We start from the raw sequence: 21,385 nt of genomic DNA, 5'->3' as shown, positions 1-21,385 counted from the left end.
CCACGGAAAATAAAAGCAACAAAGATTTGGGGATAATTTTGTGCAAATGCCCCATTTTGAGGGGAATTCCAGCTGCCAAGCTGCGTCCTGCCACCCTCCCAAGCTTGATTTGCTCCGGACAAGGCCCTTCCTCGGTGGATACTGGCTTTGGGGATGGGATGCAGTGGACTCCTGTGTCCCCCCCTTACCATCAGCACCCCAAAATCCTCCCAATGGGGTGCACCAGCCCCCCCCCACCCCCTCCCCGGCATTGCGTTACAGCGTTGCCGCCCCCCCCCATGAATGTTTGATGGGCCGGGGCGCCGCGGAGAGCGGGAGATGAAATATCAAACCCTGCTCGCTGCCGAGCACCCAGCTTCCCCCAGCTCCAAAACCCCGCGTTTTCGATTGGGGGGGGGGGTTGTTGGCAGCATATTTTCCTCTCTTTTAGCCAAAAAAAAGGGGGGGGGGTTAACAGGAATAAATTTCCCCTGCCTGGGGTGGGTGGGGGGGAGGAGGTGATGCTGCCACTCTTGCAATGAGCACGCCTGGCCTCAGCCCTGAGATTGCAGGGGCTGAGGCAGGCAGCGGCATCGGGTTCTGCTCCCTGCCCACGTGCAGGCAGGTTTATAAATAATTAACGGTTAATCAGGGCCGGGCCTAATTACCCAGGGGTAACCGGAGAGGAGGTCGGGCCGGAGAGCGCAGCCCTGCTTCGGCGTCCTGCCGCGGGGCTCGGTGCGGGACATGGCACCATGGAGCGCAGCCGGGCATCGCCGCTGCGTTGGAGGGGGCCCTGGATCCTCTGCCTGCTGCCGGCGCTGGTGGGGGGTGAGCAGAGACCTCATCCATCCTCGTCCTCCCCCCAGATTTTCCCGGGAAGGGGGGGCAAGCAGAGACCTGACCAACTCCCCGCACCTCTCGGCCAGGTCAACCGCTGGCAGCCGGGGAGGTGGCTTACAAGGAGCAGACAGTGACGGGGGTACGGGGCCGGGCCGTGGAGCTGAGCTGCGGGCCGGCAGCGGCATCGGCGGCGCCGGCGGTGGTCTTCTGGAGTTTCACGGGCTCGGGACCGCCAAGGGCCGTGGCGGTGGGCTCGGGCGGGGAGGCGGTGGTGGCCCCCGGCGCAGGAACGCTGGGCCGGGTGACCCTGCGCAACGGGACGCTGGAGCTGCGGGAGCTGCGGGCGGCCGCCCAGGGCCGCTTCCTCTGCCAGGGGCTCTTCCCGGAGCGGGGACGGCTCCGCGTCGGCTACGCCGCCATCCTCCTGCGCGTCCTGGGTAAGCCGCCGGCCGGCCAGCCTTGCCGTGAAGCGTCACCTCGCCCATTAGCCAAATAGAGTCTTCCACTGGCCGACGTAGCACGCTACTGGCCAACGAAGGGCCCCACCGGTCAACGAAGCATTGCCGCTAGCCAGCGTAGAGCTCCACTAGCCCGAGGTAGTGGCCCGCTAGCCACCAAAGGGCCCCACCAGTCAATAAAGCGTGCCACTAGCGAACAGAGCCCCACTAGCCAACATAGAGCCCCGCTAGCCACTGTAGCACCCCACTAGCCGGCAAAGCACCCCACTAGTTGATATAGCAGCCCACTGGCCATCCCCATCTCCTTGCCCTGGCCAACCCGGCATCCCATAACTGGTCTCATTAGCCCATACACGGCTGCTCCAGCTAGTCCCCGTGCCCACAGCCAGGACGCTCCCCTCACTAGCCTGTAGATGCTCTCACTAGCCATCCTGCTAGCCGCTAGAGCACCTCGCTAGCCAATAAATCATCTGGGCTGGCAAGGTCACCCCCAGGTGGGACAGGAGGGATCTGGGGGGCTCCCGGCAGGACGAGGGGAAGGGGCCGGCAGCTTCGGGGGCCGCTGACAGCCGGGTGCCCCCAGTGCCCGTTTCCAAGCCCTTCGTGCGGCCGACGGCGGCGGTGGCGCCGGAGGGGGCGGCGGTGGCCCTGACGTGCGCCGTACGGGAGGGAACGGAGCCGCTGAGCTTCTCCTGGCAGCACCGGGAGCCCCGGGGGGGTCCCTCAGCGTCCCCCGCAGGGCTGGGGGGCTCCGGGGCAGAGCTGCGCCTGACGCCCGCCAACCGCAGCCACGCCGGCTGGTACGCCTGCACCGTGCACAACGAGGTCAACAACCATACCAGCGAGCCCGTCTACCTGGACATCGTCTGTGAGTGCTCCGGGGGCTTGGCCCCACCTTGCCGGGGCGGGTGGGGGGCCTTGGGCACCGGCTGTGGGAGCATCCTCAGGGCTGGAGATGCCACCGTGGCCACCGAGCACCCTGCCACCATGGTACGTCCATAGCTACCACGGTACGTCCGTGGCCACCGTGAGGCCTCTGTGGCCATCATGGTGCAGCCACGGCCAACAGGCGTGATGCCTCCGTGGCCACCGTGCCATGTCAGTGGCCACCATGTGCCACGCGCCAAGGTGTGTCTATGGCCACCATGCACCATGGCACAGCCATGGCCACCAAGCACCATGCCACTATGGTGCGTCCATGGCCACCATACATCATGCCACCTCTACGGCCACCATGTCACCAAGGTGTGTCCAAGGCCACCATGCATCTTGCTACCATGGCACATCCATGGCCATCAAGCACCATGCCACCACGTTGCCTCCGTGGCCATCATGGTGTGGTCACAAGCACCATCGCGCACCCTTTCTAAGGAGGCTTCACAGCCTGGTTTCCCACCAGCGGGAAGACGCTCCGGCGAGGGCTGCGTCCCCTCTGTAGGGACATCCCGGTGCCTAAGGGTCTCCGTGTCACCGCAGACGGCCCCGATGAGCCGGCCATCAGCGTGGAGCCCTTCTTCCCCGAGCAGGGGGGCTTCTCGGCGGGCGAGCGGGAGGACGTGGTGCTGAGCTGCCTGGCTCCCTCCAACCCCCCCAGCCGCTACGTCTGGCTCCACAACGGTTCCCAGGTCCACACCGGCCAGACCTACGTCATCGCCGCCATCGCCCGCGCCCAGGCGGGCACCTATACCTGCCTGGCCGAAAACACCCATCTCCATACCCGCACCCAGGCCACCATCGTCCTCACTGTCTACTGTAAGTAACCCCCAGGACGGGGGGTGGCCTGGTGCGTCCCCCCCGGGGCAAGGTGGACCAACGCAGCTCCCCGGTGAGGACACGGGTGTGAGGGGCAATTTGGGCATGGGGGGGGGGGGTAACCCCTCCCACCCTACCCCAGCGCTGATGGTCTCCTGCAGATCCACCAGCCGGGAGCCCCAGCTGCTCCGCCGTAGCCACCGGTGACCTGCGGGATGTGGCCCTGCGGTGCCGCTGGCTGGGGGGCTTCCCCCCAGCACGGCTGCGCTGGGTGGGCCCCCAGGAGGAGGAGGAGGAGGAGGAGGAAGAGGGGATGATGGGGAGCAGTTTTTCCATGGCTGCCAGCATCCAGCCAGGTGCGGCCACCAGGAACGGCAGCTCCTTCTCCTGCCTGGCCTCCCACCCCGCGCTGCCACAGGGGGCTGCCTGCGGGACCACCCTCTGTGAGTGCGGACGGGTCCCCCTCCACCCTCCCCAAAAAATCCTGACACCCCCCCCACCGCCCTTGGCACAGCGGAGCCACGGTGACCCCCATGGCACGACCGAGCCGTGGGATGGGCACCCCAAGGTGATGCTGCCTTGGCTGGGACCTCCAACAACCTCAGTTTGCTCCAGAACTGGGGTCCCCACGGCACAGCCGGGGTGCAAAGCAGGGGGTGTCTCCTTTTGTGTGTGTGTGGGGGGGGGGAAACGCTTCGGCACAGCGTCACGGTATCCCGCCCTGACGCCTCTCCATCCCGCAGGGGTCCCGGCCGGCGGCCCCTCCTGCGCGGCAGCGGCCACCAAGGGCGACGAGTACGTGATGCTGCGGTGCCGGTGGGAGGGGGGGACGCCGCCGGTCACCCTGCGCTGGCACGACGGCGGGGGCCGGGCGTTGGGAGACCCCGCGCCCTCCGCCACCGTCCTGGTGCTGAGCGCCGACGGCAGCTTGGGGGGCCGGGAGTTCGTCTGCGCGGCTGCCCACCCGCTACGGGCCGCCGGCGCCGAGTGCCGCCTGCGGCTGGGTAAGCCGGATCCGTCCCCACGTGCCCTCCCTGTGCCGCAGCGGTGCTGCGCGTCCCCGCCAGCTCCGTCCGTCCCCCCCCCCCCGCTTCTTGCCACGCAGAGGTCCCCGAACTCGAGGCAGAGAGGAGCGAGGTGGCAGTGCTGGAGGGCAGCGAGGCGCGGTTGGCGTGCCGGCAACGCGGCGGCGGCGGCCCCGATCTCGGTGCCGCCGTAGCTTGGTACGATGCCAAGGAGCGGGAGGTGACGCCAGGGTTGGCCAAGTATTGGTTAGAGCGGGGAGAAGCGTGGGTCAACCTCACCATCCGGGATGCCGAGTGGCCGGGAGACGGCGGGATCTACCGCTGTGCCGCGGCCAATGCCGTGGGCAGCGCCAGCCTCCCCGTCCGCCTCCGCGTGGACCGTGAGTCCTGGGAGGGGTGGGGGGGGGGTCCCCTGGGGTGGGCTTTTGGGGTGCTTGGGGGTCAGCCCCCTCCCGCTGGGCGCCGTCTCGCCGCAGGGTACCCGGCCCCCCCCCAACGTCACCATCAGCAAGCTGCGGTACACGCGGGCGCGCACCGAGGTGCGGCTGGAGTGGCGGACGCAGGGCACCGGCAACCTCACCGGCTTCGTGGTGCAGCGGCGCCAAGCTAAGAAACCCCCCCGCCGTGTGCCCGGCCCCTGGGAAACTGCCGCTGGCGACATCGAGCCCCACTCCCGTGACCGGCGCCTGGGGGGGCTGGACCCGGCTGTGGTCTACGCCTTCCGCGTCCTGGCCGTCAACCACCGGACAGCCGGGCACCCCTCCGAGGTGCAGACGCCAGGTGAAGTGGGCAGGGGATGCTGCTCCGTATGGGTGGAGCAGGGTTTGAGCGAAGGGCAACATTTGCATCGTGATGGAACTGCGGAGCCAAGCGTGAGCCACCGTCAGTAGGTTCCAGAGTGAACAGGCCCAGGCTCCCACCTCCCTCTGCCTTTCCAGGCTCTGCCAGGCCCTGGCTGGGGGTGGCTGGTGCCTGCCACACTCCCTCCTCTCCCTCTGCACAGCTCACACGTGGGTGCCTCGTTACCCTAATTACCCCTGGGGGGTGGTGCAGGGGGGACAGGCTGACAGCAGCCGCTCTCTTCCAGCTGAGCCTCCCTTCGAGGCCTACCCAGCAGTGATGGGGGCAGCAGCGGTAGGGATGGTGGTGGCCACCATGGCATCGTTCCTAGCCGTGCGCTGCGTCACCCGCCACCGGGACGCCCTCCCACGTGAGTGCTGGGGTCAGGGGGCCTCAGTGGGGGCCACGGCCAGACCCCAGGTGCCCGCACCTCACATCCGTCTGTCTGTCCCCAGGGCTGCACGACCTGCTCTTCCGCACGTGAGTGCCCAAACGCCCTCGGGCCATTGCTCCCACACCCCAGCGCCGGTGAGACCCCCACCTGCCCTCCCCCAGGGCCGGTCCCGGTGCCCAGGAGCCCATCGGCGTGCCAGAGGATGCCGAAACAGCCGCAAGCAGGGACGACGGAGCAGCAGCACCGGCACCAGAAGACCCGGCTGCCCCCGGCGCAGCAGCAGGTAACGGCACCCACGGGGCGAGACGAAGGCTGAGCCATCCACCCCAATGACCCAGCAGCCACCCGGCGTCACCAGGGGCTCTCCCACCCCTTGCAGAGCCGCGCTCGGCACCGCCGGACACCACCGACGACCAGCCGGTTAACGTCACCATCACCGTGACAGCGACGCCATAACCTCCGTTTCCATTTTCTCCCCTTGTTTCACATCCCGGGACCGTGGCGCTCACCCATGCCGCATCCCGCTTGTTCCTTCCTATTAATAAAGACGGGAAGGGTGGATGCATCTCCCAAGCCTCAGCTCCTACGGTGCTGCCGAAGTCAAAACTCAGCAGCTGGAAAAATATCCGCGATCCAGACCTGGCACAAAAATTTGGGGCTGGTGGCAAAGGGGGTTTGCTTCTTTAAAATATTTAAAAAGGGTTTTCTAACCCCCAAAAAGTACGGAGGACCGTTGAAATCGTGATACAGCCCAGGCAGTAAGAAATGTGGGAGGCTTCGCCAAAAAGCTCACACCAGGTTTTACCCATGGCTATAAAAAGCAGCACAGCCCAAGCATGAGGATGAGCCTGCTGGCACCTGGCAATAGCCCCTCCAGCTCAGCTTCGAGACTTCAGTTACTTCTGGAGCTAAAATAAACTTTTAGGCTAAAATAAATATTTTCTCACTGATGGGGAAAAAACCCAAGGGCCAAAGCTCCGCTCTCAGCCCAAGGGCTTGCGTCGGCTGTGGTCGTGGATGCTGTTTTGGGACCATGCTGAATTTTATGCGGTGCTAAGAAAGGACAAAGCTGTGGTGGGGTGGGGAAGGAGTCCTCGTCTTCACCCCAAACTCCCCATTTTCAGGCCAAACTGCAGGATGTTAAAAATAGCGATTAGTGATGGTTTTTCCCCATGTTGGTGCAAGCAGTGAGGGAGGCGGGGGCCAAGGAAAGGGCCAAGCGGTCCCCAGCTTTCCCTGGCCTTCGTCTTCTTGTGTGCGTGATAAACGAGAGCATCTCTGGCCATTTTCTCCTGTATTTGGTTAATAACCTGTTGGGAAGTATCGAGTGATGAGAACCAACCTCACTTCAGTGCTCGTGGAGTATCAATCCCCTCTCCTGCCATTAAAGCAGCATCACACTCTCTATCAAACCACCCCCCAAAATAACCACCCTACCCCAACCCCCTGCAAAATCAGCATCGTTTCAAAATACATAAAATTTTCAAAGGAATATTACAGCTTCTTGGGAAAATATAGTGTCTTTATACGACACAACCATGATAAAGGTGGGCACGTGCAGGGTCTGATTTAAGCGAGGTTGTTTAAAAATGTGGTTGAATCTCAGCATTTGGGGAAAACCAAGCAGCCAGAGGTAAAACACGACCACTCGCCTGCCAATCTCCTTCAGAAACCAGGGAAAGCCATGCAGCAGGTCTTGCAAAGGAAAAAAAATCCAGTGAGGGTGAAGCCAAGCTGCAAGGAGCAGACAGAGTAGGCCGACTTTAGGAGAGGAGGAGATAAATGAAGAGGGAGGAGCGGGGATTTGCGGCGGCTCTGGGGTAGGTGGCAGTCGAAGCCCACGGGTTTCACAGTGTGAGGTGCAGGGTGGCAGCAGCAGGTTTGCAGGGAGTTTCAGAATTAGGCAGCTCTGGCTGGGAGGACACACAACCCTAAAAAAACAAAAAACAAAAAACAATATATTTATAAATAATACAATAAAAGGAAAAAAAACCCCAACCCACCGCAACACTTAAAACAGCCCACAGAGAGATGCTGCTACCAAAGCAGATTGGAAGAGCTTCTTCCTCAAACAGAAATCGCTCCCTAAAACCCCACCGCTCACAAAGCGGCTTGCTGCACCTGTAGCGCCTTTGCTCCCCGAGGGGTTTGCAGCAGTTCCAGCCAGGCCGGCATCGCTTCCTCCCTTCCCAGCCCGGCGGCCTGCGCTGGCTAGAAAAATACTCGCTCCCTGAAAAGGCGGCTGCACATGTGTCGCCTCAGGGCGGCCGTAACTGTAATTTATGCGCCTCATTTCTGGGGTTATGCGCTCTTGAATTTTTTGGGGGGAGGTAGTGCTTTACAAGCACCGGTTTGTTTTATTTACTCTGATTAAATTTGGAAAGGAAAAAAAAAAACCCCACCCCCAAACCCTGCAGTTAATGTTGCAACACCTACATCATGCTGTTTCCGAGGGGCAGGCAGGTTTCTTACAGCAGCGCGCAGGGCCACTGGGAGCTGCTTCAACACAACTTGTTTCATTTCAGAGGCTATTCAAGCCGTTAGTGTTCCCTTGAACCAAGGAGTTAAAAGCGCAGTTGAACTAGATTTTGTCTTCTGCAAGTGGGAAGGCGAGACAGGCTGGATTTTCATCCACGCTTCTGCAAACATAAGGGTTATCGAACACCTAAAGACACAAACAGTCGCCAAACTGAGCTCTGTGCCTCAAGGCGCGCTGTACAGACTCAGCCAAGGTTTGTTTTTCTTATTTATTTTTGTATTTACCCACCGGGTCCTTCCCACAGAAACCAAGAGGATGGGTGGTGTTCACAGGAAGGAGGGTTCGAGTACCGCAACGCCGAGCTGCCGGGGAGGCGGCAGCCATCGGTCATAAGCATCAGACCCGCTTCGCTAAATCCCTGTATCAGACTCCTCTGAAGTGCTTCTCGCGCTGATAATATGCCATGGAAAACACACTCCGTATTTCCCATTGTTGTTCTTTATATTATTACAATTCTTTTTTATACACGTAACCAGGCTAGTTTTGCGGGGGGGGGGGGGGGGGGGGGGGGCAAAAAGGAATTTCAAGGCATAAATAATATAAAAAGGCAACCATTTTTAAAAACAAGATACATTCATATGACACTACTACAAAAAAATAAATAGTGACTCTCTCTGTTATAATTAACATCCCTCCATCACTCCTTTTCAGCGACTCTGGTGTGCAGTTACTGGCGTTAAGTGGGGACAACAGTCACGTCCTCAGGTTTCCTGCAGCTGGAGCTGCCGAAGATCCCCAGAACCGTTTAAGGTGACTCCGGATGAACTCCATCCTGGTTTTTCCTTACAGTCCTTTGAAACAGGCTGCAGAATAAGGGGACTCCAGCTCAAAACGTGGTTCGACGTTTCCGAGTGCACGCAGTTGTCACCTGCAAAGCAAGAGCAGGGTGGGTTGGTTGGTTGGTGTTGGGTTTTTTTGGTTTTGTTTTTAAGTAGATCACCTCTTCTTTCAGCTCAATGGACCCACAAGCCCAAAAAATTCAGATTAGTAAGAGTGGTTGACGCTCTTTGAGCTCAGGCTCATTCCCACCACACCAGGCACAAAACATTAGGCAACAGCTCAGAGCGTTGGCTCTATCCGAGCACGCCGATGGGACTGATATCAAATAGGTCACACCGATTAGGTCAGCCCAACTCCCACCTACATTTCTGCGCCTGTTCATGCCTACGGGAGGGCTCTAGGCCATCACGGATGCCTGCTCATCAGGGAAAACTCCATTAGGTAGCATTTCAGTGGTTTCGGGAGACCACGGGTATGCTGTAGGTGCAAGCAGCTGCGAGGCAGCATAAATCAGTCACAGCCTCATTATCTGGAGCGCGCCTGCTCAATGAGCTCCATTTAGAAGCATCAGTCACAAAGGGCATGACAGCCACAGGCACCTGAGCATCGCTGCTCCTCTTTTCCACGATGGGAAAGGTGGAATGCTTAATCTTTCTCAAAAAGGCAGGTCTTTTGTGGGCTTAATTACTAGCTTCTTTGCAATAAATTAAGTGCCCTACAGCTGTCCTACAGAATATTCCCAGCTTCAAAGCCAGGCACTATCCTCTCCAGAACACCTTACCGTCCGCGTAATCCACGGAGAGCCGGTTCATGCCTTCTTGACAGCAGGGATGCTGTGCTGAGGGCTGCTCTGCTTTCTCCTTGCCGTCCTCCTCCAGCCGGGCGCTGCACTCCGGGACAGTGGAGGCCAAGCACATGGCCACCATGACGTGGTGATTCAGAGGTTTCATCTCCAAACCGTCCTGCTGATAAGGTGCTACAAGGGGCACGACAGGTAGTGTGTTGCTGCTGAAAGTGCCATTGGTTTTGGTGAAACACCTGCAGATGGGACATAAGCCAAAGCAGGGTTACTCAGAGCTGCTTCTTTCCGTCACTTATCTTGAGAAACTGCAATTTTTAAGTACTTTACCACGTGTCGTTCACTGTAACAACAGTCAGACAGCTTGCCAAATAAGCTTTACATACATATATTTTTAGATCAATCCTGACATTAAGAAAAGGATCGAGCATTTTTTAATCCCAACAGACAGCTGAAAGCATTCAAAACATGCGCTCGGCTACTTCCCCCATTGATTGTGACCTGATGACCCGACCTGTGAGTCCATTTCTCCATCAAGGCAGCCCCATAAAACAGGTTTTCACTGCCAAGAAAAAGAGCTCAAGTTTGAAACCCAAACAGCAAACTTAAGTACATTGGAAAATAAATACTAAGCGTTATCAGAGTGAACACAAGTTAGAAAAATATATGCAATATTATAAATATACCCCCCCCCCCCGCTGTTTAAATCAGACTGTGGCCCTATAATACCTGCGTAAGGCTGTGAAATTGAAGTTAAGCTGCTAAATCAATTATTACAGCCAAGCTATTTAACCTTTAAACAAAAAGGAGCTAGACCTTAAGAGACGTGCATACCATTGCAGCAGGCAGGGAAAATGCCTACAGTGTTTGGAGTGCTGTGAACAACGTGGCCTCGGCGAACATTTATATAAGCAATTCCTACGTAAGAAAGCCCAAAAATCACACTTCAGTGTGGTTTTATACAAAACCATAATTACCGCAAAAGTAAAAGGTTCATTTGTACAGCTGCCATAAACTTTGGGAAACTAGCCCCCAAAATGCTCCGTGTTTTGTGGCACAGAACAGAGATGGATCTGCAGATAAAAGCATCAAAATAAGGATGGAGAGCATTCAAACCCACCATGAATCAGTGATACTCCGAAATGCTCCCATGAAGGCTAAACAGGCTTCAAGTTTTTTATATATTGATATGGATACAACTCAGAGCTATTTTTCTTTCCTTTTTTTTTTTTTTTTTTCCATTCCAAATTTAAATATATCCATTGCCTGTTCTGCTTACAGTGACAAGCCTAATGCATCTTGCTATAGGCAGCTGGTTATTACTGGGATGCTGCCTAAGTGCTGGCACTTTGAAATATAAAAATTGATACCTGGGATCTACCTGTTCAGGTGCCAGCTTATCTGGTAGCACAGCATGTTTCTTTAGAGTGATTCTGGCCCAAAACTGAGCAGAGCTGATCGTTGTATTGCTGAAAGAGGGGGGGAAGATGGACTTTTGACATGACCAGTGAGAGGGTAACAGCCATCAGAGCCTACTTCGATAGCAGCTGAGCCCTCAGCACCAAAGTAATAAGCTCAGATGGGTTTAAAACCAGGAGACATTAAGCTTGGCAATCACAGGAAAGTCCTGCCCAACTCCCCAAAAGCACTTTTATTGCATTAAAAAGGTCACAGCGATGCATAAAAACATCATGTTCAAGGGACTTGTCCTAGAACCTCACTTGGAGCCTCAGTTTACATTTTCACCTGAAAACCGTGATCAATATTGCCAGACCTGAAAGAGCAACAAAACATCCACAAATAACGCAAATAAACCTTCTAGAGGAGGAACCAGAACACGTTTCCCCTCCAGCAGATATTTCACTTGCAAAGCCAAAACATGGGACAAGGGGGGATTCCCTCCAGCAGCTGCAGTATTGCCCCGGGAGCCTGCTCCCCTCCCAAATGCCATGAGGACAGAGCAGCACCAAGCTTCGTTTTCAACCTTCGCTCTCCTATTTTGTCCTTCTGCTCCCATAACTGCCTCCAAAATCATTATTCCAAGTACCAAAATACCACAGAAGCCACTGAAGAATCCACATGAAACACATCTGGTCTTCAAACAAATCCATTTATTAGTTTGCATTTCTTTCCGCAGAGGTTTTGACTGCACTCACTTATTATTTAAAAAAAAAAAAAAAAAAAAAAAAAAAAAAAAAAAAAAGTCTTAGAGGAACCCATTTAAAATGCTTGGCTTTGCATGTTTATGGGGGTTTCTTTTTAAAGATACAGAGGTCGGTGTAGTTCTTTGTATTACTGTATGGGCTTGAATGATGTTTCAAGACAGTAGTTCAGTTCCTTAAGCTTAAATAACCACATTTTGATGGAAACTAGCCATTGGTATATCCAGAGCAGAGAGTGCATGAATAGCGATGTAAAATCCCTGCTGCAGAAAACACATTTTCTATCAATTCTCAGTGCTAAAATCCTACCAAACTATAATCTAATTTAAAAGCCTGCACCAGCATAATTTAGATTTAAAAAGCTGGAAAAACAGACCGACACTGCTTTATGTCAAATGTGTATTTCAGATTTCTGATCAGAACACAGCAAATTTGCAAAGAAGAGAGATCTGCAAAACGGTAACTTCCTCTGCAACCATCAGGTATCTAGAAAACTTTAGTGCAAAAGCACCAGAAAATAAAAAAATCAGTTCTCAATCCTAATGCAACAAGCGTAAACCACACTCTTCTTACCGGCTTTGTCCGCAATAGCAAAGCGGGTATCCACGTTTCAGCAACTTCTACCTCTGGCAAGCCTCCATGAGCAGTTACGAGAGCATAAAGTGCTAATTTAAACAGAAGACCGAGGGATTTCACCACTGTAATAATAAAACCTGCTCCGAGATGGCTATTGCTGAAAACAGCCATGATAGCCAGCTATTAAATATGCTAAACCTTTAGGATTCATTTGCACACGGTCACAATTCAAACAACTGCTAAATTCAACCCAAATCAGCAACAACTCCAGGCGTTCAGTGGAAACAGGCTCATTTATGAATTAGCAGTGCCAAGGTGGAACGTATGAGCAAGGCCACGTGCTCCTGAAATGCTCACGAGTTAGAGACCGTCACCCTGCTAGAGGTGTTTCCACTTGAACCGACCTTCCGCTGTCATCACGTGGGTGTTTTGCAGAGGGAATTGCCTGGTTTAGTACACAAGGTGCAATAATTCGAGGGTGGGACAAGGCACGGGTCCTCTTTGCACAAACAGGAGAGCAGATGGAGGGGACAGCCCTTACCTGCATAAGGTAGCTACGAGGCTGAGCAAAGATGGGGAAAAGACTCCAGCCCCAAATTCCCACTTGCCAAAACCTACTGACTTGACTGCGCTAACCCAGGCCTTTCTCCTCCTTCTCCTCCTCCTTGCCCTGGCCATACATCCAGCTCCCTGGCCCCTGGTGTAATACTCCAGCACGTTTCTGGTCCTCCTTGTTCCCCTCTCCCATGTCCTCCTTCCATTCCCCCAGCACCAGGAAGGGAACGGAGCGGTCCCGGCTGTGCAGCTCTCCTGCCAAACAGAGGTTAACGGTCCCCTGTGGGATAAGGCAGCTGTAAAGGACAACTTGTGTCTCTATCAAGCAGTCAAATATAGAACAGGGATGTGAAAATTCAAAGTTCAGACCCTGCTGATGACCCATCTGGGAGGAACAGTACAGTTGCAAAGGAGGGAACCCATTCTCCCTGCTCTCTTAAGAAAGAAAGAGCAATTAAAAATTTAAATATGCTTAAAACTGGAAAGCAAGCTCTTAATTACAGTATAACACATACAGCATGTTCCAAATTACGGCCAGTCGTACACATCTTGATGACTGCTGTTACACAGCCTGCCTTGGAAACAGACAATTGGCTTGTAAGGAAACGGTAGCTTGCTTTCCCCAGAGACCAGCCGTGACACTGGTCCAGACAAAGTGTGCCCAGCTCTACCTGCAAGTAGCAGCCCGTCTCCATCACGCTATCGAGCATATATTTATGGAAGGAGGAAGAATTTAAAGCCTATTATAAGTTATATTTTGAAAAGTAAAACCATGAAAATAAAGAGAACATGTTTTCTGCCTTCAACAACAGCTTAATTTCAACTCAGCTTCTCCAAATATACACCTAAAGGCAGCTGACAATTTTAAGACAGAAAATTCAAAGTATGATTGAAAAAATCCAGAATTTACCAGTCAGAGCAGTCCAGCATGTCTGACTTCCAGTCCTATTTTTAGCCATTAAAATAACCAGAGATTTAGTCAGAAGCCTGGAAGGATATTCTTTAAAACTTTCAAAAGTGAAAAACCTAATAAAAATCCAGGCTCCCAGCTACAACGTAGAAGACAGATTTTCCCTTATTATATAGAAGAATCCTTTTTCTCACACAAAAAAATGTATCCCACGCTGACAATGGCTGGCCAAACTGCTCCTGAAGGCCTGAAGAACCTCAAATCCCATGTTTTACAAAGAACAGCGCTGTGAAAGCAAAGCTGCAACTCTAGGTCGTTGGTGTTCTTAAGAGAATGGCAGGAAATGTAAAATACAGAAGACCAATTAAATCCTATTTGACAAACTCCATATGGAATGATTTTGTTATCTCAAAACTGAAGAAAACACAGGAAATAAGGTTTAAAAAAGAAAATCCAGTGCCCAACCTGCCTCGCTTCCTAGAGAGCTTCAGAGGAATATGTTGAGCAAAATGAGCTCTGGGGGTTTAATAACTCGTTTTATTCCATCCCACAGACAACCACCAACTGCTCTCCAAGTCATACACTGACATCGAGCTCCTCTGTACCCTCTGCCAGGACTCAAGCTCTCTGCTTTTGTTTGCCCCAGCTTTAACACAGCACACAGAGTGAGGGCTTCTGTTTGTGAAGGTCCTGCCTTCGTGTGAGTTTTACATCACCTGTTATTGTTCCGACAATTTCGGCAACTGATGCACTCCGAGGGGTCAGCCTGCGGCACTGCTGTGTACATCCCACCGCCCTGCAGCAGGAAGGATTAATGGAGAGAAAAAAAAAAAAGAAATCAATCACTGTTCAAAGATACAAGAGAGAGTCACCGAGGAGGCAGTTCAGCTCAAGCTAGTGCCCCAAGCCCTTTCACTTTGTTTTCAAACTCTAATCACCTTATCAATCTTCAGATCCGTGCCCCGTAACGTGGCATGGCAACACTGAGCTATTATACAAAGTCAAGTGGAGGGTTTTTGCCAGCATGTGTGTCAGAGAAAAGTAAATAACCGCAGCTTAGACAAGTATGTGGTAATTTCCCTGGTCTGTTTTCAGCTTAATACGCTCAGGTTTAATTTAATAAACACACTGTAAATATGTTTATTTTTAACACTGATGACAGACATGAAAGCAAATTGCTGTTCATTAGCAAACTGTGCCTGTTTGGGGAGACAGAGTATTAAATTTGCAGGGCTGATGTCACAATATAAACCCATCCCACTTTCCTGTAATTACTCCGATTAGATCAGTTTACTTCGCTACACTGATTTTTGAAACATTTAATATTTTTACAGATGGGGTAATTCCTTAGCCAGCAATGACTCTGGGTGAGAGGGATTTTGTGTTGTTAGTTTTGGCTGAAGGGGCCATTACAAGCAAGTAAAAATGCCCAGATTAACACATACCTCATTGTTAAAGACTAGGCGGACACTGATGTGGGAGCCGCTCGAAAACGGCACTGCGGAGCTGGGCTACCACACCATGTTTCAGGAGGGGAGCCAGTTTGGGAAAGCTCACCTGGCTTTTGAGATTTCAAGTGGTAGGTAACTATCTAACAATCCCTATTTCTGCTAAACCGGGGCTTATCCTTAAGTTTTTGAGGCCGCTCAGTGAAATAGGGAGCACTGAGGAAATGCCTAATTAGTCTTGATTGCCATCCTGGCCAGTTTCTCTCTTCCTCATTTAGCCCAATCAATGAAACAATAAAGAGAGCCCTAATGAGGATAAGAACATCCTGTTCCTCTGCATGCCTCACCCACATGCCAGTCCCGATCCTTCTACGTGGGAAGAGATTGCGTGACTCAAACTTTCTGCAACATGGAGGGGGGAAAAGAAAAACTCAGCCCAGTCAACTATTTGCAGCGGGACAGAGGCATTGCACATCCCACCTCGTGGCACAGAGGAGCTCCAAGCCCCGAGACCTGTGTTACCACATGTGTACTTCCTTCCTTCCCCCAAAAAACATAAAAGTAAGAGGGACAAAGCATCAATGTAAGCCCCCAAGCTTTCTCACAGGAGAGCTTTCAAGCACTGCAAAATCCTCCCTTCCTGAGGGCTTGTGTGGTTGGAGACTTTTGGAGAATTTCACCCACTGGGAGGTTGGACATGTCCAAAAAAACACAGTTTCAGCCTTGGTTGCTCTTGAAAGCAACCAAAAAGTGGCACTTCTTGCTACACGAGCAAAACAAAGACAGAATCAGGTGAAGAACCAACTGGTCTGGACTCAAAGCTGGAGTTAACTGAAGTGGCAACTACTGTGCAAGTGCTAATTTGTTGTTCAATAAAACGAAGTGCTTGTGTTCAATTACTAACACAAACAATAGCCCCATTTTTTTTTTTCTCCAGAAACAGCATGGGTTATTCAGACTTTTGAACTTTTTCTTTCAGTTTTCCTGGGCAATGTTCACAGTTTTGAGTAAGTTTAGTAAGTTTGAATGCAAGCCATCTGTTTCCATAGACAATAATGAAATCATTATTCTCTCTTGGAAACGGGACACATTTCAGCAAATGAAGTATTTTTCCACAGCATACAAAGGCTGGATCACAGGCTTAAATTAGTTTTTAATTTTATTTTAAATTTCAAAACAAAAAATGAGCCTGTCTCAACAGTCACAAACAAGGGACCAAAAAAAAAAAAAAAGCCTTATTACATTGCTGCATTTCAAGATGTATGGGGCATTTTATTTTATGGAACCTCCTGCTACATTCATGCTTTGCCATAATTAATAGCATTGCTTAGAGTTACAGATCTGAAACAGGTGGGGGAAAAACGGGTGATCCATAAAGCTGCAGAATAAGCAGCTATAATTAAATCTATTTAACTTGAAGATTGAGAAATACCATATGTACAAGTAAAGTATCTCAGCGCAGTACTGAAGCATTCTCAAAGCTTACATGCTGTTAGAAGGAGGGTAGAGGCAGATTTCCCAGAGTAAGTGGAATTCTTGCTGTCATCTGATATTCTCAAATGAAAACCATGATGTTTGTATCAGAAATATCAGCCCAGTTGCTTCCTCTGGGTTAAGTAATTTAGTGGAACTGGCTGTTATCAATGGATGAGTATTTCCCCCACCCAAATTAAGTCTGCTTCTACCACCTCTGAATAAATCCCAAGGTCTAGGCTGAGCCTTCCACCCGGCATAAGAGCTTACGTTCACAAGATGGTGGGGATGTTCATAGTCCATGTGCATCCTGGACAGGGAGTTGGTGTGCCCTGGGTACAGCCCAGCTCCTCCGTTCATGATCCCATTAACTCCATTAGCAACTTTATGATGGACATGCGGACAGCCATTGCTGAGGCCGCCGTTGGTTATAAAGTTTCTGTGGATGCTGCCATTGACTCGGCTTGTGCCGGGTAAGGTCGTGTACTCAATCATTTGCCCGTTGATATCTGCCCCTTGATAAAGATAGCCAGGAGGGTCATATTCTGCAGGAGACATTATTACCAAAAGCATATTTATTGCCAAATGAGAAGTTAAACGAGCACCTCTAAGAAACAAAAGAAACTTATTTTCTCTTTCTACAGCTTTTGTAAATTAACTGTACTATCTAAGTGCTTAGTATACAAACGCAGAAATGGAAAACAGCTACACCCTGGAGAACAGACCAGGAACGTTGGTCTGAAAGGACTCAGCTGACATCAGTCACTACGAAGAGTGTCCTAAAAATGGGCCATTTGTATAATCGGTAGGCCCTCTGCTATCTGCTATGAACTACTTCCAGAAAATATCTCTGGGCCGCAGCTGAAGACACTATCTTATCTTGCAAGAAGTTTTGTTTCATTTCTCTTTGTCAGAGAGTAAGGACATTTAAAAATAACCACAGGCTGTGGAAAGAGCGAGGCAGATTTATGCATTAGGAACAGAAAAGACTACTGAAGAGATTCTGCTAGCACAGAATTGTTTGGTGGGTACAGAGCACCTTGAAAAGAGTGCTTAATCTCCAAAGCGTCTGCTCAAGGGTCCTACTTGCAAACTGGCATGTTTTCCCTATTAACACCTCACTAAAAGACTTGGACACTGAACTCCATTTTAGTGTGAAGAGACAGAGAGGTAACAAGGGACTTGTCCTCCAAGCACTGGAAGTTCTTTTTCTTTCCAGATATATACAAGGGAGGGAGAGATGTGGAGTTTAAGTCTCCACATTTTAACAAGTACTTGTGATTACACACAAGTTCTGCCACTGCAATCAGCAGAAACCTATGCAGGTGCTTAAAGTTAAACACAAGCTGAAGAAACTTTGCCCAGGAATTTCACAAACCATTCTTTGGGTGAAACGGCAGCACAACTGTGCAGCAATGCAGCAGGGTAGCAAGCAGCAATGCAAAGAAATGGAGACATTGCTGCTCTTAAAAAACCCCCCACATCTTCACCTAAGGCACACCTAGAAAGTACAAGTCTCTAAATAAATGCCAGTTGGCTTATAACAGGAAACCGCTTCCTATTCATAAAATGTAATATGAACATTACTGATTTTACTCTGATAATATTTTCATCATGAAAGGAAACCAAAAATAACTCACTCTGCATGGCGTTTTGCTGACGGTTCTTCCACAGGCACATGGCAATGAAAACGATGAGAATAAGGACCATCACCCCAAGGACGCAGCCCACGATCAAGTACAGCATGTCACTGCTCCGAACGGGGCCGTTTGAAGGCCCAGCTCCGCTTCCCCCAACCCGGTCGGGGGGATTCGGTGGCGTACTCAGGTCTTTCACTGGATATTCAGATGCTCCTGGTGTGCGTTTCACTGGATGAAATAAGAGACAAGTACAGGTGCGCTTTCTAAATGTGTTTTTTCATTATGAAATGAAAATAATTACTGCTGAGTTAGAATCCTAATGCCTCAGAAAGAAGCTTCCAAGTCAATATTAAAACCTGTAACAAGAAGGCCAACTACTATTGGGTAATAACTATTTGCCTTGGAAAATGGTTATTATCCAGCTTGCTAACCCTCTCATTGAGGTCACTCGAAACTTTAACGAGCAACTCAACATAGGCATGGCTAGAACAGCACTAACTCCCAGCTTGAAAGAGCGCAAATCGTTCCACTTCTGAGGTCAGGAAAAACCACAACATGCATTTCTATCGCCTAACCACTGCCAGATGACCTACTTTTATCTGATGTGAACCCTGCTAAGCCCGTTTTCAAAACCATACTATTGAAGATACTAAGAGCTGAAAAGCACCGAAAACGAGATGCTAGTTTAACCCAGCAATTAAATTTACATTAGTTTTCAGCACATGACAGCTCAGATTCATTTCATTTGACACTAAAAACCTAAAAGAGGTGCCTGGCTTAGGAGTGAAGCTCGTCAGAGAGACACAAGCACCTCCATGCAGATACGTTAGACAAGCTGGATCACCCCCGCAAGCCTGGAGGAGATGCATTTTAAAGAAGAGTCAGTATGAATGACAGATTACATCTTGCCGATTTTAAAATTAGGGAAGAAAGCTATATTCCTTGGAGGAGGAAGACCAACTGTGCGCACAGCCTGAAACCCTGCAGCTCTTAGCCCTTCTTTCAAAGGCTTTGCTACTAACTTAGCTAAATTTTGATGCTTCCGCTCCTAGAGGGCTTTTCTTCTTTTTTAAAAAACATTTTTTCATAGCACTGCATTTGAAGTTTACTGTCTGCATTTTCCCTTTACAGCCTTACTTGGTTTTAGAGATTAAAGGAGACAGGAATTCTTTGCAAAATAAATGTGACTGCCGTATCTGACACTTCCAGAGAACAGTACAAACTTTGTGCCAGAGGCATGCAGGATTAGTGATGGAGGCAGCCAACATAACCATCAATTGCTGTGGTCTGCACTTATACAACGTGTCACAGAGCCCCGAAGACATAAAACAGACGTACAAATCAATTCTGTCATCTTCAAGAGCACGGTTGTCTCCTAAGGAGAGGCTATCAGCACAGCAGAAAAAAAAAACCAACCAAAAACCAACCCAGAACAACAATACTATCTCTTAAGCAAGGCAAATCTGCAGAGCTTTGCTAAGAGCCTTTCTCGGGAGTGCAACATATCAGTTTCCATATGTTCAAAACAATCCCAGCTTCAGAAGACAAAACAATCCTCCAAAACATTCCAGAAAATTACGGTCTCCATTGCAGCTGACTTTTGCACTGCAAAAAAATTCAACACAGCAGATATTTCATGCCACAAAACGCCACCTTCACGTGGTCCCACAGGCGAGCAGACGCACTATTTCGGCACTCACCTTTGGTTTCGCAGATCATCACGTTGCTGTACTCGCTTTCACCGCCTTCATTATAGCACTGCATTTTAATGTCGTAAGATGTTTCTGGCTGCAGGTGATTTATCAAGTGCCATTGCTTCGTACCTATGGGGGGAGACAAAAATAAATCAACTGCATTTCATTTACTCGCATGAGCGAGAATTAGGTACGAGTATGTCGCAGCGCCTTTCTCTACCAAATGCAGGGGTAATGCAGCTTTTCCTGTTAGCACAAAAGTCTTTATTAACAATTTATGGACTTATCTGAAGTCATAAGACTCACACTGTCTTGCGAAATAGATTCTTAGAAGAACCTCTTGATGAATAAAGGTGGGTTTTTTTCATTATTTTCAATTGATTTTTAAAAAAACATTTCACTACAAAAAACATAAGTCGCTAAACTCAAGAAACAGACATCCAAGTTTCCAGTAACTGTACATTTAAAATCAACAGCAGTTCTGTGCATCTTAAATATGAAACTGCTGAAGGGAAGGGTTTAGGATGGGTTATGCTAGCTATTTACAATATGCACGGCAAATAACAAGGAAAAACTGGCAGAGAAAACAGATTAAACTTGGGAGAGGGGAGAAACTTCACTGTGGTACGATCCTCTCCCACTTTGCAATCCCGCAGGATCCCTAGAGATGCAAGGTACCAAGTGAAGTCGCCTGTTTTTCGCAGGAAGGATACGTCTGTGTTGCTCAACTTAGCCAAAACCGCAAATAATGGAACGTGCATTTTATTAAACATACTAGGAAACAAAATTAGACAGCGAGGCTGCCTCTTGCGCTGCCTGCCCCTGCAGAGACGGATCCCAAGCCAAGCAATCTTCTCTAATAGGACGGTTTTGTCATCTCTGGCTCCCGGCCAGCATTTCATTTAGACACCCTCCTGAAGTACTGAGCACTTCAATATAAATCACTCTCAGTTTTTACTTTCACGGGCTTGTGACAAATTTTAATAAACAGCGACCCTTTTTTTTTTTTCTTTTTTTTTTTTTTTTTTTCCTTTAGGGAGTTTAATTAACTGTTTGAGCGCTCTTAATCCCTCTTGGAAAATACCACCTTGAACTGTTTCCACTGTTTCTAAGAAACTGTCATACCACCTACTGATTTAAGCATTAATAAAAAAAATAAAGCCCGCTCGGCTGGCGGGGGCTGTCACTGTGACTCTGTTCGAACTTCTATGGGACCCAAGCCCAGGTGTGGATAACCCTGCAAGGTCAAAAAATGGCAGGGGGTACCCAGGAGGACCCCATCTCAGTTCGGGGGTTTTGGGAGGGGACACACCGCATGGTCTAAGCTCCATCCCTTGCATGCCAGGCATCCCAAGTGAGGGCAGACAAGCCCTGGCTGAAGCTGGAACTGGCCTTTCCTTAAATCGCACGTTTTCCCAAGATTCATACTCGGTTTTCCCGTCACCCCCACCCCCAAGCATTCCTTTCAGTAATTACTACACCAGGTTTTAGGTTTCCGCTTCAAACCATTAGTGGAAC

General features: G+C 50.6%; 2 protein-coding genes across 5 annotated transcripts in view; one reads left to right on the top strand and one right to left on the bottom strand.

The window, feature by feature from the left end:
- The first annotated feature begins 467 nt into the window (after positions 1 to 467).
- Positions 468 to 6,752, top strand: VSIG10L2 (V-set and immunoglobulin domain containing 10 like 2). The gene is given in 13 exon segments (XM_030022271.2): positions 468 to 810; positions 909 to 1,259; positions 1,864 to 2,148; positions 2,757 to 3,032; positions 3,194 to 3,475; positions 3,776 to 4,036; positions 4,138 to 4,437; positions 4,534 to 4,544; positions 4,546 to 4,837; positions 5,145 to 5,267; positions 5,353 to 5,377; positions 5,453 to 5,574; positions 5,671 to 6,752. Coding segments are annotated over 13 exon segments (2,481 nt in total). The 5' UTR covers positions 468 to 734; the 3' UTR covers positions 5,748 to 6,752.
- A 1,272-nt stretch (positions 6,753 to 8,024) lies between these two features.
- Positions 8,025 to 21,385, bottom strand: part of CDON (cell adhesion associated, oncogene regulated) — a 55,016-nt gene continuing 41,655 nt past the window's right edge. For all 4 annotated transcript variants that reach the window (XM_030022270.2, XM_030022269.2, XM_030022268.2 and 1 more), the window contains 6 exons: positions 19,874 to 19,996; positions 18,174 to 18,401; positions 16,804 to 17,078; positions 14,329 to 14,408; positions 9,392 to 9,648; positions 8,025 to 8,698 (listed from right to left, as the gene is read on the bottom strand). In XM_030022270.2, the coding sequence (XP_029878130.1) occupies positions 8,532 to 8,698; positions 9,392 to 9,648; positions 14,329 to 14,408; positions 16,804 to 17,078; positions 18,174 to 18,401; positions 19,874 to 19,996 (1,130 nt within the window). In that variant the 3' untranslated portion in view covers positions 8,025 to 8,531. The remainder of the gene's footprint in view (positions 8,699 to 9,391; positions 9,649 to 14,328; positions 14,409 to 16,803; positions 17,079 to 18,173; positions 18,402 to 19,873; positions 19,997 to 21,385) is intronic.

This window comes from Aquila chrysaetos, chromosome 8 (genome assembly GCF_900496995.4).
Source record: "Aquila chrysaetos chrysaetos chromosome 8, bAquChr1.4, whole genome shotgun sequence".
NCBI classification, from domain to species: domain Eukaryota; kingdom Metazoa; phylum Chordata; class Aves; order Accipitriformes; family Accipitridae; genus Aquila; species Aquila chrysaetos.
The sequence above is the reverse complement of the archived record's forward strand: the minus strand, read 5'-3'. Positions and strand labels throughout refer to the sequence as shown.